Source organism: Aphelocoma coerulescens (genome assembly GCF_041296385.1).
Source record: "Aphelocoma coerulescens isolate FSJ_1873_10779 chromosome Z unlocalized genomic scaffold, UR_Acoe_1.0 ChrZ, whole genome shotgun sequence".
Taxonomy (NCBI): Eukaryota; Metazoa; Chordata; class Aves; order Passeriformes; family Corvidae; genus Aphelocoma; species Aphelocoma coerulescens.
Window position 1 is genome coordinate 3,957,310 of NW_027184085.1, and position 16,590 is coordinate 3,973,899.

Below are 16,590 nucleotides of genomic sequence, written 5' to 3' on the forward strand. Positions count from 1 at the left end.
TTTTTTTGAGGAGGAGACATATAACTTGCTCTGGACAGAGCTGCTTAAATATTAAGCAGTGGAATGTAGTTGCAGTTTCTACTTGGGAAGGATAGTGGTGGTCTTGAATGAGGAACAGATGAAATTTCTGATGTTTAGAAGTCAAAAGAAACCTGTTAATGGATTTGAGTTACAAAGGAAAAATGGAAATTTTGAAGTTACATTCAAGGAAAAAATCTAGATTGGTGCTGTGCATGGATAACCTTCTCTTTGGACACTGTCTCACTCTGAGACAGCATTTATCAAAAACCAGAAGGATTCTCTAAAGGGCAAAACCCTCTAGCAATAATGTTAGAATGTGGCTTTTCCCTTCTTTAATTTCTTTGGGAATCTGAAAGGAAAAGAGTAATCTTTATAATTCATGTATTGACAGCAAAATATTTAACTTTGCAACCCTGAGAAGAAAAGAGTAAATTCACAGGAATTACTCAGTGAATTGGCCTAAAAAGGATTCCTTCTCCACTCCTACTGTTATTATTTTTTGGTGCTGGATTATTTTTCTAATAGGATTAACTTAACCCTCTTGGCTTTTGTGGAAATGGGTGAGTTCACCGTGCCATAAACTGTTTCAGTGTGAACAGAGGAAAGAGAGTTCTCAAATTCTTGAAGTACTTTTTAAAGAAGTCTCCTGATGGCTTATTCTTCCTACAAATAGAGACATATTCATTCATTCATTCATTCATTCATTCATTCATTCATTCATTCATTCATATTAACTTATTTCATGATGGAAAGATTCTCATTAAAGGGTGTCTCAGATCCAACCAGTAAAACTTCAAGGAAAATGTCTTGGAAGAACTTCATGGACTACCAAGCTCTTGCCATATTATAGAAAAAGAAAGGCACACACTGGAGGCTCAAGACTGCTAAAAACTGCTCAGATGGGGTGGCTAAACCTCCCTCGCTCTCCTTTCATCCTTTCTGCATGGCAAACCTGTCCCACTTCTTTTCACTCCTGTCCTGTTGTTGGGAGTGATGCCTTTACATAACTGAGCTCTACTAGAAAAAGCCTCCATTTAGTGCCAAGAGAAATGTAGAGGAGTCCTTCAGGATGAAAGGTAAGAAAAGCAACTTAATCCATCAAACTAAAGAGCAGTTCTTCCAGAGGAGGCAGGCCATTTGCATGCCATTTGGGTTCACTGGGAGAGATGTCTTCCTTTTTCTCCCATCCCTGTCTCCCAGTCCATGAGTGAACATGGGGCTGAAGAGGAGAGTCTACATTACACTCCAAATGAATTACGGATCCCAGCACATTGCTATAGGCCATCAGAATAAACCTGGAAGTGCTTTGAAGTCTGTAAACTGATTCCTAGATAACTGCTTAGAGTTTCTCCCCTCCCCATGCCCCAAACAGCTTTTCATTTGATGTTCTGGCACAGAGCTAATCTGAGAAAGGATCAGAAACTCGAAGCTATTGACAGTAGTGACAGGAGTGTCTCAGTGTGACAGCTGATTGAGCCCCTCTCACATTTCACTGACAAACTCAATTGCTCCAGTAAATCGAGTGAAAGTCAATACAGGCAGCTCCTCCTCAAGCTCTGGGTACATCCCCCCCTCCCTGAGCCTTCCTGGGGGCCCCTTGTTGCTGCCAGCACAGTAGGACCCATCTGAGAGCTCATCCCTGTGTGAAATGAAGACATGGACTTGCAGCTGAGGTTTTGGGGTTTTGAGGGCAGCAATGCAGTCTTTACCTTACTGATATAAAGCTTGGTTTATCTTACTTCTCCCCCTTCACCATTTTCCTTTTTCTTAGGTTTTTTTTTAGTAGAGACATCTCCTGGAAAATCAAATTTCATCTTAAGTCTTCAGCCCAGGCAGACACTGTAACAGCCAGGCAATGTTGGAGGCGCAGGAGTGTGTTGTCTGCATGTCCAGCCCTCCCCAAGCAATGCCCATATGGCAGTGCACATTGGGGTTAAAAACAGGAAATACAGGTCTGCCTCTGCTGGCTTTTTCTGCTGTTAATCAGCAATAAAAGCCAGCTGCGAGGAGTAAAATCTTATAAAGGTAGAGGAGGTGGGAGAAGAGGCTCAGTCCTGTTGCAGATGGCAACCTCGTGTTAGCAGTGAGTAACCAGGCAATTAAATCAGTGACTTAACAGGCTTTTTCCACACTTCAATTGTGAAGCAGGGGTGTCTGTGGCCCAGAGCAAGCAAACCACAAAGCAGACTTAGCAACATGCATGGGGAACCTGAATTTTCACAGAATAAGGCACAGGGAGATGGGGTACATGGTGAGGAACATATGCAGGCTACTGTTTGCAAATGGAAATCAAATAGGCTGACATTACCAATAATGAAGTGTGAGGTTGGCGTGGTTTCTCTCTCAGATTTCAGCGCAGTTTATTTTTATAGAGGCAGCTTCCTCGTGCAAAGTGTTGGCAAACAGGCTGCTGGCAGGGAGGTAGGGATAGGGGCAGCAGGACAGACAAGGCTTCTTGGGGAGGACACAGGACATTCCCCACCTGCTGGGATGGAGCAGTGAGCAGCAGAGATGGAGCTCCAAGAGAAAAAAAGTGACATTTCTAGACACAAATGGCCCAGATACTGATCTTGGTTGGTGAGAGGAGTAAGGGAAGATGAAGGAGCAGAATGAGGAGAAAGTAAAATGGTGCTGAGCAGGTATCAGGTGCTGAGAGGGCAAGGGTTAAACATGACAAGCTTGAAGATAGAGCTGGGCAAACAAATTAACAGGCTCTCTGTTGCATGAAGTCATACGAAAAAGTAACCGAAGACACCCCTACCTAAATATACTCACCTGTCCCCAGATTATTAGAGCACGTCAAGCTTTGCCTCTCCTTACCCCATCCAGAGAACAGCTGAGGACACAAAAGCTACCCTGTCCCGCCTGCCTCAACAAGAAATCAACTTAAACATTACAACACCTCCATCCCAGAGTTCTGCTCTGATGCCAGGATCAACACACAGATGGTCTGCCCGCCCTGCTCCCACCGCTGCTCCCTGGCAGCTCAACACCTTGGAGCCGGAGCATCCTGCAGGCTTCCCTGCCTCCTGGCTCTGCAGGGACACGTGTGCTCCCAACCAAATGACCTCATCTGGACTGGATTGAGCCTTCCAAGTCAAAATAAATACAGCACATAGGAACTGGCAATGATTTTCAAAGATTTAAGTTGGGTCCTTCTCAATTTTCTCTCAGCACTTTATACATTTTTTTCTGCTACAAAATGGGGGCATTTTATATTCCCTGCTCCACTACATATTTTATAAACCTGCCTCTTATGCAGTTAATACTTTGGTTCCAAAGTTAACTGGTTAAAACACATATTAATGGATTTGGCATGGAAAAAAAGAAAAAAAAAAGAAGAAAAAAAGGCAGGTGAAAGAAATGCTGGGGGAAGAAAAATAGCAGCGGTGTTTGGAATGGCTCTGGAGCCAAGACAGCAAACCTGGTCTTTTTAATGGGACCACCCAAGTGAGAAAGACCTTAAGCTCTTACTCACGTGTGTTGTGTTCACTGCAGTGTAATTCAAAGTCCAGAGGGGAGTTAGAAAAAGTAATAGTGGGGTTTATTAAGGGCTTAGCAGATGAGACAAAGTGCTGGGTTCTCACCAAAGGCTGATCCCAAACATGCCAGCAGAATATAATATGATCTCAAGTCTGGTTCAACAAATACAGGAGTAGGACGACTGTGCTGCTGCAACAACCTGTCCCTGACTGCCTGGACTTTGCAGAAGTCAAGCATGGTTCAGCAGCTTCTCCTGAATGTACGTGTTGGGATTTTTCCAAAGGTGAGTAGCATTGCCTCTTCTAAACACGTTTCTGAGATCCAAACCAGAGAAAACCCCAACAAACCCTAGCACCCCTTCTGAAGGCCTCTAAAGAGAACAGCATTTGAGGTTGTGGTATTTTCTCCAAATAACAACCTGTACAGGAATCCTTCCTTATTTAAAAATAATTACTTAATTCAACACCAAACCTTTATGTGTTGTTAATTGTTCAGTTGCATTGGCTGAGTCAGGTCTAAGGTTCATTTCCAGGTCATAATTAAAAACATCACCAGTGAGGGAAATGTTTATGATGCTATAAGTGCCAAGGTATAACAAACCAAGAGGTAATAAAGGAAAGAGAAGCTTAGAAAGCTAGTTAAAATAGGAGAAGTGGCTGGAGATAGAACAGATCTCCCAGCAATGGCAAAGCTGAGTTCTTAGATTACTGGCCCTGTTGCTTTCTCCAGCCCAGCTGAAACGCTCCTATCAGCAAAATCCTGTCATTAGATTTAGTGATGGCATCTGCAAGGACAGAGCAATAGTCTTGTGCAGGATTGGCTGTATTAGTACCCCTTCTCTCTGGGATTACACTGCATCCTAGCTTCTAGGAAAGAGGATGATTGATGTATAACAGTAGAGGAAGGAGGAGGGGGACTATCAGAAGGGGCAGAAAAATGGCAAAATCTGGTGCCCAACGTGAAATATTTAAGCCCTAAACTTCTGGGGGGATATGATCCTACCCTGCAGCGTTGCTATTTTTTTGCCAAAGAATTAAAAGGAAGGACTTTTCCTAGTGTCACTGCAGGCCACAGAGAATAAATCCAAATGACAGAGCTTAAGTTATGAATATGGGGAATTAGAGATGAGAAGTAAAGCAGCTTATAATGACTCTCCCTTTTGCTCTTTGGATCGCAAGCTTCAGTACTGATTTTGAAATGCTCTGTCTTCATCCTAGCAGCTTCTTGAAAATGCAGCTTGAGAGTTTCTTCACCTTGAAGCCTCTTCAGCATGATTTGATAATGATAAAAAGAGAATACAAAAGCTTTTGCAGGCTGTTATTCATCAGGTATTATGATATTCATTCATTCCCTTGTTTTCTAAGCACAACCACTGACATGCTGGGAGGATGTTGAGAGAGATTTCAATTAATTTCCTTATGAAGATAGCCAGTGTTCAACACTCCCTCCATTCCCAAGAGTGTCAGTGCAGGGAGACATGGGTGCCTTGACAACACCTCACTCAGTCAGTCTTCCGAGGTCAAACCACAGGAGTGGCCTGCAAAAGTCCTACAACTCCGACCTTTCAGCACCAGGTAATGCAAAGTTCGTGGAAAGTGGTTGCCACCTCCTTGTCAGGAGCCTCAGGAGACTCACACAAGTCTTGCCCCACAACACTGTAGACAAGTATCTGTATCCAAATGGAAACCTTTGATTTCCCACAGCGAACACGTGACTCAGTAAAAGATCCAGCAGCTCGGGGAGTACTGAGGAGCACACAGGGTTGGGAAAGTTAATTTTATCATCTATTCCAACCCAAGCTTTGAGGTGAGGCAGACACATTTCCCACTCAGCTGCAAAACATTTTGAGCTCTTTTTAAAGTGCTTAACATCAACTACCAAAATAGCCGAGCTGGGCGTCTTTGGTGGGACAAAACATTGAGCCACATCCCTCATAGCTTACTCCTATTTGCTCTCAGTGTTGTGCTGGTGGAGTCTAACTCGTTCCAGCAAGGGAGTGAAATAACTACTCTGTCAAATAACTCACCTCCTTGGAGAGATAAAGCTGAGAAGGAAAACTAAGGTGAAATAACTTGGCTAAGTTTGTACACAAGATCAGTGCTGGAGAGTGAGAGCCAATTTCCTGGCCTCCTACTCCAATACTCAGCTGCTAGCTGATCCTGCTGTCCTCCAAAAATGAACTTCACTACTCGAGGACAGACAGGGAGGTTTCCTGTGGATTTTCACTTTCCTCTCTGTGTTTTTCCTCAACAAAAGGAAAGCCATTAATATTCAATCATTCCTGCATGTAAGATGCAGTTGCTAAAATGGTTTTGCACTTAACAGCCTCCAGTTGTAGACTAAATTGATGACACTTAAAACATGCCCAGGAGCCATAGCAGAATGATCCTATTACAGCAGTGCCTTAGTAATGTTGTGTTAGTTAAGGTTATGTTGGCTGGTTCTGAGGGTTTATAACCCAGCTGTGAATATATTCTCCAGGCTGGGACCAGTTGCCAAGGGGATTTAGTCCTGCAGCGAATCATATGGCTTTTGAGTTGTTTTTTTTTTCTTTTCCCACTACTTTAGATCACAATTTTGTCTGTTTCTTCTTAAGATACAACATAAAAGAAAAAGAATAAAATATCCCTCTGTCATGAGGCTAGTAGGAGCTGTACTATATTCCAAGCTAGAGTTAACCCACCTCAGGCAAGCCCTACCCCACGCCAATATCCAAGTACTCCCCAGTCTTTAACATGAAGGATATCAGTGCTGCTTTCACTACTTTCTTTATAAGAGAGCTGAGGTTCTGCAGGAATTAAATAACAACTGGTTGTGTGGGAAACCTGTGACCGACTGAGCATCTCTGAAGGGTGAGCTGACTCCATAGGCACTGAACCTCTTCTTTTTCCACCTGCTTTAAACACTTTCAAACTACAGCTTGAATGAATTCTCCCCTGCACGAGGGATTTTTTTTCCTTCTACAAAGACCACTTTGGTTACAGTTCTATTTGACAGAGCTTTCTGAGTGGTTTCCAGGAGGTAATGTTTTAAAAACTGATTTTGACCTATATAAAGACACTTTAAACCAGAGGTACACATGTATCTACTGTCACTTACCAAACCAGACTCATATGCAAGAACAAGAAACACATGAAGTGGGATATAGTAGGGAGTAAAAGGATATAAGGAACAAAGGCCTATTTAGATGGAGCAATGCAAAAAAGTTCCTGTCACCATGGTCAACCCAACAGCAGAACAAGCTCCCCAAGAGCCCGAGCTGATGGAAAATTTAGCTGAATACATTTTCCATGTATAATCAGTGTCAGAACCAAATATTTGCTGAATGCAGAACAAACATGTTGTGTACAATTCCAGACAGATGACCTGCTGAAATATAGGACCTGAATTTCATCGTCTTGACATTGACTGGTAAAATGTCACTAAAAGGAGGGTGCAACCTGCCACCATCCTGCTTGGGTTTCATTTTGCACCCATGCTGACTGAGAAGGTGAGAAGTGCTCCACAAAGCTTCGAGCACAACACTCCAACCAACGGGCAGGTCCTTCCCTCCATCTGCCACCCTCCACGAAGCCTTTGCACTTCCCTTGCACCTCACAGCTCTCAGCAGCTCTGAGCAGGCCGCTGAGTTTGCATGAACCTCAGAGGAGATGGGATCTGGATTCATGTGGCATCTGTCATCTAAAAGGTGGCTGACTGAGTCTGACCCTGCCAGGGTGTCTTCACATGCTGGCATCTGCTAAGGGGAAATGGGAACAGGACAGAGTGGGAAAGGCAGCAAAGGTGGGGCTGTTCAGCCTGGAGAAGAGAAGATTTTGTGGAGACCTCATAGCAACATTTCAGTATCTGAAGAGGGATTAGAGGGAGGCTAGACAGGGACTCCTCATCAGGAATTGCAGTGATAGGACAAGGAGTAAAGGGTACAAGTTGTAAGACGAGAAATTTAGGTTAGGTATTAAGAAGAAAATTTTTACTGTGAGGGTGGTGAGACACTGGCACAGGTTGCCCAGGGGGGTTGTGGATGTCCCAACCCTGGCAGTGCCCAAAGCCAGGTTGGATAAGGCCCTGAGCAACCTGGTCTAGTGGGAGGTGTCCCTGACCATGGCAGGGAAGGGCTGGGTCTAGATTGTTTCTATGATCGATTCCAACCCCTTAACATTCTATGATTCTGTGATTCCATGAAAGGCAGCCAGAATATCAGAGAATAATGAAGAAAATGGTCCTTCCTATAACATTATCAAATGGACAAGTCCAAATCTTCACCCAGGCCTTTTCCTCATCCGTCTATATGTTGTTCCTGCCCTGTCTCCTGACAGCAGATAAGCTGCTAAGGCAGAAGGTATGGGATCACTGTTTCCCTCCCCATCCATGAAGAGAGATCAGTGAAAACAACAGAATAGTTATTAATGTTCCCTGGGATTTCAGAGCCTAAGGTCCACGAGACAGCATTTTCCTCAGCTGCTTCAGCCCTCTTTAAACACACTGGTGTTAAAAAGTTTAAACACTGGTGCATGTTTGCCTTTGAGGAGTATAAATGACCCTTTCAAATTCAGCATTTGAGGCTGAGGATGACAATTGATAACAATAATATTTTTCATGTGAGCAACACTTTTCATTCAGAGGGCTCTCAAATTGCTTTTTGAAACAGTATGGCTTCCCTTCATCTACCACCAAAATGAACCTACCTCCAAGCTGGAACAAAGGACCCATCAATGCAAGGTGGCAGTACACAGCAATTTAGGGCAGGAAGTCAAGAATGATATGTCCCACTGAAGGCAGAGGGTCAAGTAAAGTTGGCAGAAAGCATATCCTGAATGAGAGGCTGGACAAAACATCATCACCAGCTCCAGCTCAGGAGGGGAAGTGCCGTGGGATCATCACTCACTAGAAAAGGTCAGAGCCCCAATCTTTATGTCCTGAACAGGGGCAGGGCACTGTGTTAATGCACACATTCAGAAGTACCTCAAAGGAAAAAGAAAAAAGGCAATTTGCTGACTGCACTGCTGAATCCTTTGCCGCAAAAAAGGCACTATGAGTGTTTTGGTCTCCCTTTTCCTGTAGAAAGGAAAAGTTCTATTGAACTTCAGTCTACACTGTGTTATATTTTACAGGAAGCCCAACCCACTCCGAAATTAATACGAACAGTAAGAGGAGACCACAAGGTGGAAAACTCTTGAAGTGAGTACAAGACTATTCATAAAATGAGTGAGAACAGGAAATAAGTGATTATAAAAGGTCATTAGAAATGTCATCTTACCAATGGCATTGTGTGAAGAGAGGTGTAACCCACTGCAAACCAAACCTACTACAGCTGAACTTGCCAAGGACACCCATAACCTCAATCTCTTTTGTTCAGAGGTTTACATTTGGGAAGTTACTTTCACAATATTATCCCTCCAAAACGTACACAAATCCGAAGAATGGGGACTTATACCCACAGCTTCCACTTTACAGCTGCTTCAATCCCTCCCAACAGATGAATGAAACTAAAAAATTTTCCCAGCCACCAGGAATGCAGATGCTCAGCACCAGATCCAGCAATTACCAGGACACAACTGCTGTATGAAATTGGGAGGTCCAGGGAAAAGGCATCTGGGGAATCTGGTGTTCAAACTCCTCTTGTCCCCAGACAGATCCCACTGAGAGGATTCCAGCTTTTAGAAAACATTTCTGACATTATATTTTCTGCAGCATTTTGGTTCACCAAATGGAACTTCTTTCCTCTTAGAGCACCACCAGCAGCAAGTGAATGGATAAGCAAAGGTGATCCACCTTGCTAAGTCCAACACCTGTATCACAGGGGGGAAACACTCTGACGTGGCAGGAAGAACAAGATGCACAAGCATTATATGAGTATTTTGAATACTGATAATTTAATTGGTTAGATGAGCATAATGACAGAGGTATAAGGATTGCTTTTGATAGGCACTAGTGCCAAAAGGGCCGTGTTTATATCAGTGGTGTTATATATAACACTTCTATGAGTTTTCAGAGGATGCTGGGACACTTTCTTATAGTTCCAAGTTCTTTGTATGATCTCCTACCCTGCTTCAATCAACAAACAGTTTTTAAGAGCACTTTACTGCCCAGACACCTCAGACATGTAACATCTTCTCTCTTTGAATTGTACTTTTTTTTAGGCTCTTTATAACCTGTGCAGAATTAAATGATATTTTTAAGCAGAGATTCAAACTCTGCCATAAACTTGGGCACAAGGGACAGTAGACAACATACCTTCACTCCCCCAATTCTCTCTTCCTGCTTCATTCTACCCATGTAATTCCAAGTTAGCCAATGCTTTCATTTATTTTTATTACTCTTATTTCTTTTAGCAGAGAGAAACATTAACTGAAGGGGTGTAATCCAGATTTGCTCAGATGAAACACGGGAGCCTTTGCACTCCTTCATTTCGTGCCTCAGTGCATTTCTTGCTAACAAGTGGAAGAATGCAACAGAGAGCCAGCAAGGGTAAGGCAGAGTCTCCAAATTTTGGTCTCAGTTCTCAACTACACCCTCAGCAGATATTACAGTGCTGTCTGCCAAAGGAACTTAGCTCTGGCACAACTGAGGCCAGGCCACTTTGCTATTTAAAGAGGTGGGTTTATTTATACACTTTTTACCCTCCTCCCCTACAAACTCCCACCCTGTTTTTTTAAGATTGGAAATTATCAGTAGCCCTGAACACATAAAATTTGACAGCAGTTTACCAGAGAATTTCTATTGGTCCCTTCATCTTTGCTTTTACTTTTATTCTTCTATAAATTCCTTCAACCATTAAACAGTGTTATTCCCACAACAGTTTTGGCAAAGATCAAAATAGTGTGGCAGGTTTGCTCCAATTTTCTGCTGCTACTAGCCAGGTAATGAAGAGCTAGATGGAGACAAAAGATGTTTTTCTTTCCTTTTCTCTCCTAAAGGATTTTGTTCTGGAATTCCACACAGTCAGTGAAAACATTTTAGAAAGTAATTTAGGTGGATTTTGTGGGGTGGGAAGGTTGTGGAGATTGGTTTCAATCCAGCACTAAAGTCATTGCACTTTTGCTGAAACAATGACAACATCAATGGATAGCTCTGTTTCACCTTCTTAAAAAGAACCTATAACTGCTAGGGAAACCAGAATAATTATGAATTAAACTACTGCTTACTCTCAGCAGATCTCTGGTGACAGAAAGCTCTGTTCTGACACATACATGTGTATATATATAAATCTGCAAACCCCAGTCCAGTGACTTGGAGACAAAAGTTTGGCTGCTGACAACTGTTTTGCACAAGATGAACATCACTGCATGCCTCACCTCAAGAACACAGTGTTTCTTCAAGAAATGCATAAGTCCTCAAAAAGGGTGCTCGATTTAGGCTCTGCTTGGTGCAACTGGAGTCCCAGGAAGCTAATCTCCTAGTTATCTTCTGAGCTGTTGAAATCTGCTGCAACCAGGATCTTAACATGGACCTTAAAATCTTATCCTTGCAAGGACTGCATATGCATTTGATTATACTGGAATCTACTTCAGTTTAAAAAGAAAAAAAAAAATCAGTAGACAAACAAAAAAAGTCTGAGATAGATTATTTAATCCCTAACAATGAATTCAACCTTTGGAAAGAGTCAAAATCTTGTTGGACTTCAGGGGAAAGGAGGACACTCAGATGAGGCTGAAGCAGCCCACAGGGGAAGCTGCCTATTTCATTTCTGGAACATGGGCCATGTGCATCTATTTTTAGCTTTGAACTGAGTTCCTCTGCCTCCTGCCAGAAGTCCTGAGCCCCGTGCTGGTACAACGAAAGCAGTGGCTCAGCCATTCTCTAATAGCTTTTACTTCTTAATAAAGAGCAGCACTTAGGCAAAGGATGAGGTTACTGTCGGAGGGGTCATGATTAATAATGATTAATCTGATCCTTGCCAACATGAACTGGATCCACCATTCACTAAATAATTACTCTGCAGCATGGATACCATTTCCAGAGGAGGCATACATTTGTCGTATTAAAACCAAAACCAAACACACAGAAGGAAAAGGGGATCTGACTTCTCAGTAGCACTTGATCTCACAGGAACCACCAGAAAAGTTAAGCAAATAGGCAGGAAAAAAGAAAAAAAAAAAAGAAAAAAAGACCTCTGCAACAACAACAACAGCAAATCAAAGGATAAGAGCAGTTAAACACTGACGAGTCACCCACCTTTTGGGAGAAGCAATGGAAAGCAAATAAAACTAAACCTTCAGAGGGCAGAGCTGCACGTGCTGAGGATATGGAACACTCTGCTACTTTTGGCTCTTAACCTTATGCATAACTCTAATATGCACATTATTTGCCCACCCACACATTTCCCTCCTGTTCTTAAATTACATTTTTGTTTTCCTCAGAAAGCACACAAATGAAATTGCTTCCTGGGAAACATCTTTCCTTCTTTGTGTTAGTATGCTACTTGGCACAATGAAATCCTAGTCCAGGACTGCCATTCTTAAGCAACAATGCCCCTCAAATAATAAGCAACATTATAACTTTATAGCATTATGGGGAGGCATAAACTAATGGGAAACTAATAAGCACTCCGAAGGGCATATATGAACCTTACAATTACAGCAGGATGCTTGTGGTGCAGAGACATGGCTCTGGGCCTCAGAGCATGGATAAATTTTACTCCCACAAAACACACAAACAACAGGAAACAGTGCCAAAGGCAGGCAAGGACATGGGGGTTTTGCTGGCAAGAGGTGGTCTTATCTGGGGGCTCCTTTCAGTTATCCTTCACTGACCAAAGGCTTGCTCGAGACCATCCACAGGGGATGCTACTTTAGTTCTTCAGTACACTCAGTTCTTTGAGGATTTCAAAGCTTTTATGAGATTTTTATTGTGCTTTTTACCCTTTCATGTCATCATGCAGGGTTTGACTTAGACTGGGAGGCCACAGAACACACACCACCAGTCCTTCTCCTGGTCTGGTGCAAATCCGACAGGAAGGTTGGGTTCCTTGTGCCTGTTGTGAAAAACCAGCCCCATGTGAGCCTGTTTGGACTTCTGCCCTTGATAGGTCCAGATTTTACACACTGGTGACTTTCACCATGGAAAATACCATGCAGGGAGTTGGTGTCTTTGACTGCCAAACTCAGGGAAGCAGAGCTCAGGTCAAGGAAGTGCCATTGCTTCTAGAGGCATCCTGGAGAATCACAGAATCACAGAATATTCTGAGCTGGAAGGGACCCATTAAGATCATCGAGTTCAGCTCTTAGTCCTGCACAGACACCCCAAAAATCCCATCCTGTGCATCCCTGGCAGCGCTGTCCAAACACTCCTGGAGCTCTGGCAGCCTCGGGGCTGTGACCATTCCCTGGGGAGCCTGGGCAGTGCCCAGCACCCTCTGGGGGAAGAACCTTCTCCTGATATCCAACCTAACCCTCCTCTGATTCAGCTTCATGTTGTTTCCTCAAGTCCTCTCTGGTCACAAGAGTGAAGAAATCAGTGTCTGCCCCTCCTCTTCCCCTCACAAGGAGTTGTAACTGCAGTGAGGTCTCCCTTCAGTCTCATCTTCTCCAGGGTGAAGTAAGAAATGTCAGTAAATTAAATCCTTGGCAATGAGGTTATGGTTTGGTTTAGCTGGGGACTTTTCCTAGTGGGGCAGTGTGTTTACGATTTTTTGCCAGTTTTCAAATTGACTTGAAGGAATAAAAGAAAAATAAGCTCTTTGCAAAGCACCAGCTTTCGCAAAAATTTCAGCCGAAAAGTAGTTGGTGACTTTAAAACCAAAATTTTAAATAACTAATGGTATAAAAACCACATAGCTATTTATGCGTACATTCATGCAAATGAAAACTTAGTTGCATATTCACAAAACTTTACAGACGCAGCACAGTGAAGCACAAAGCAAGGACAGGAAAGAAAAAAAAAGAAAATGGCCCCAACAGCAATAACAATAATGAAGGTAAATCTTTAAAATCTGAAACAGGGTGCAGGAGCTGGGGGTAGAGCTCTGCAAACAAAACTAAAGCCAGTGCACTGTTTTTGCCCTTCACAAAGTGAAACAAGCTGTGCCTAAAATAATGCTTCCTTGGTTTTCTGGCAATTAGTGTCCTGAAGGATTAGCCCACAATCATTGGCAAGTGTTTGCCTTTCCCAGCCGATGTCACCATAGAAGTCTGTGTTTATCTACAAGGCCCAGGGGATAATTTATAAGCTGAGCTGAGGTCCTGCATTCACAGACAAATGTTCCACACTGCCACCCACCCTCCTGTACTAGCTTCCTCTCCATCTACCTCCTATCCCCTGAAATATAGACAGGACCCTGCCAGGGGCATGACAAATGAGCTTTGCAGCCTCTGAAGCAAGAACTTGCCCAATAGTTTATGTTGATACAGCAAATAAAGAGGTACTGATATGGTCGACACATCATCAGGCACCAAAAGTTAGATCGCAGAAAGTAACTGAATGCAAAAAATATTTTATCACTGTTCCAGAAAACATCAAAGAGAATGGGATATTTTTTCCCCCTCTGAAAGCTATTGCCTACACTCTGACTAAAATACTGCCATTTGTGAGTTTTAGGTCTACTGCCCTGGGTTTGTTAGAGATAATGCTTTGTAAAACCCCTCTGCAATCAAGATGTTCCATTTTTTTTTTCTAATCTGTACCAGTGGTTTAACAGTGTTCTGGTCCCCTTGCAAACTAAAAGTGATTCAACCAGAGTACATCAAAATACAAAAGACTAAGATTGGTAAGAGTGTTTATTTCTAAATTAATTTTCCCCTGGTGTGTTAGAACCTCAACATGAGCATATTAAGCTTTCATTTGAGAGAACAGGAAACTAGCCTTTTAAAGAAAAGTAATATGAATCCTTGTCTTGATCATAAACTGACAATATAGCTCATGACAACTAATTTGTTATTTTGAAAAGAGTAATAAAAGTACTCAAGCCAAACAAAGCAAATCAATGAAAAACTCAGTTCCACAAAGAACTTGTAAGTGTGACCGACATTCCTCACAACAGAGAATACTGCAGAATAGGTAGATGGATGGATATGTTTATAGATAAGACAGATCTGTTCTCAGATTTCAAACATTAACAAAATCAGGGTTAGAGACACTATTATTAATTAAAGTTGATGAACATGCCTGTTGAAGATAAAGAAGACTTTTCTTCCTGAGAATTCATCTCTTTTCCCTTCAGGACACTATCAGGAGTTCCTGGAACTTCATGGATACTGTTTGAATCTGCCTCAGGTCTGTACCCGGTCACAGGGTGTCCACGAGATACAGCAGAGAGCAAAGTTATTTGATATTTGAGACCAACTGCTTCACTATGCCACTTTTAATATTGGGTGACCTAATTTTACAAAATGTTAAGGCTTAAATCAAATTTTGTTTAATCTTTGGAAAGAATGATCTCCAGATTCAAATTTAGCTACAAAGACAGGAGGCCATAAGAACTAAAAACTTTTGAAAGGGATGAACTTGGCTAATCTGAATGAGTGGCAAGTGTAGGGGGAAGGAAGAGACCACCAGCTGGCTGTTATTCCAAGCACAGTCCACCTCACTTGCAATTACTGAACCCTACCAGCAATCCCACCAATGTCAAATTGACCAATTTTAGAATAAGGGGCCATTCATTCCGAGTAATGAATATTGAAATCTGGCCATTGGTTTGTGAACAAGTTCTTACATGTCTGTCATGAGGAACCCCAATAAAGAATGTCCTTGTAATGGTGTCACTTCAGAACAAAAGCATGCAATGAACTACCACCCATCCAGGCAGCTACAGTAGGAGACCAAAGGCTGCATGCATTTAGCCAGCAAGGAAATGCAATATTCTTTAAGGAAAGGCATTGCCTGGAGTGGATTTTTTTTAAAGAAACAGAATTCATGAATAAATAAACCAGATGGGACTAAGCCAGGCTAGGGCATTAACTTCTCCTACTTCAATGAATCCCTGATCTTGCTTGAGGGTTTTTCTACAAATAACAAACACAAAAACATTAATGTTGTACCATTGTCAATCATGCCATGGACTCTGTTTGTGTCCAGGAATTCTGATACGCAACAACACATATCAAATCCACCAGATGTTAAGATATTCTTATATTTCACCAGTTAGGGTACATATTGACTGACCTGATCTGAGTCTTTCGCTTGAGAATTTTTCCCTTTTCTGCAACCACAACTCATAAGAAGTTTTGCATCTCCAATGACTTTTCCCTATAAGAGACAAGGAAGGAAAAACATCAGCACAATCCAAATCACCGAAGACCAAGAGGCTCGTATTTGTGGTCAGGAGCAGGGGAAGAAAGGGCATTAAGGAAGCCTGTGGACTCTTTCTGCATTGCTGGGAGGTTCTCTTTCACAGAAGGTTAGCTCTCAAGCTGCCAAGAAGGCTTCCCCAAAGGATAATATCACAGCATTAGGGAAGTCACACTGAGCCAGAAGGAAAGCAAGGTGTGTGGAAAAAGACAGTGGGAAAGAAAAGCTGAAAAGAAACACGTTATTTTAACCCATGTTTTTCATACACTTGCATGAACAGGAACAAGTCTAGAAGGCTCAGACAGTACAAATATCAAACTGCAGCGATATGAGGAAAAGCTCATACATTACCTTTTCTGTTCATTTTTACCAAGTTAATGCCTACTTGCTTTTAATGAGCCCAGATTTGGTGAAATAAAGTCTCCAGCAGTGACTTGCCCTCAGTAGAACAATGGGTCCACATCACTCCTGGTAAACCCATGCCAGGCATCCAAGAGCCCACCCTCACCTAACACTGCTGGCACAGACCCTGGCCTGCCTATGACACAGAATCACAGAATGTTTGGGTTGGAAGGGACCTTAGAGATCACCCAGTTTCATCCCCTGCCATAGGTAGGGACATATTCCCCTACATAGGTTGCTCCAAGCTCCAGGCAACCTGGCCTTGGACACATCCAGGGATGGATGCTCAGACCAACAGTGATTTGCTAAGAAACAGAGTCCATTCACTCTCCTTTTACCTGTAACCAACAGTTTGAGAGAGAAGCTGAGCTCAGACACCTTTATTTTGTTGAAAACCCATCAGACTGACTGTGATCCAAACAGTAAGGTTCCTCATGTTAACAGGGTTGTTTTCTGGGG

The 16,590-nt window shown here is 42.6% G+C and overlaps 1 protein-coding gene across 5 annotated transcripts in view; it reads right to left on the bottom strand.

Moving 5' to 3' along the window:
• Nucleotides 1-16,590, bottom strand: part of SETBP1 (SET binding protein 1) — a 269,098-nt gene that overhangs the window by 202,869 nt on the left and 49,639 nt on the right. For 4 of the 5 annotated variants that reach the window (XM_069002363.1, XM_069002365.1, XM_069002366.1 and 1 more), the window contains exon 3: nt 15,604-15,687. The exons of the other annotated variant lie outside the window; for it this stretch is intronic. In XM_069002363.1, the coding sequence (XP_068858464.1) occupies nt 15,604-15,687 (84 nt within the window). The remainder of the gene's footprint in view (nt 1-15,603; nt 15,688-16,590) is intronic. 5 annotated transcript variants of the gene reach the window in all.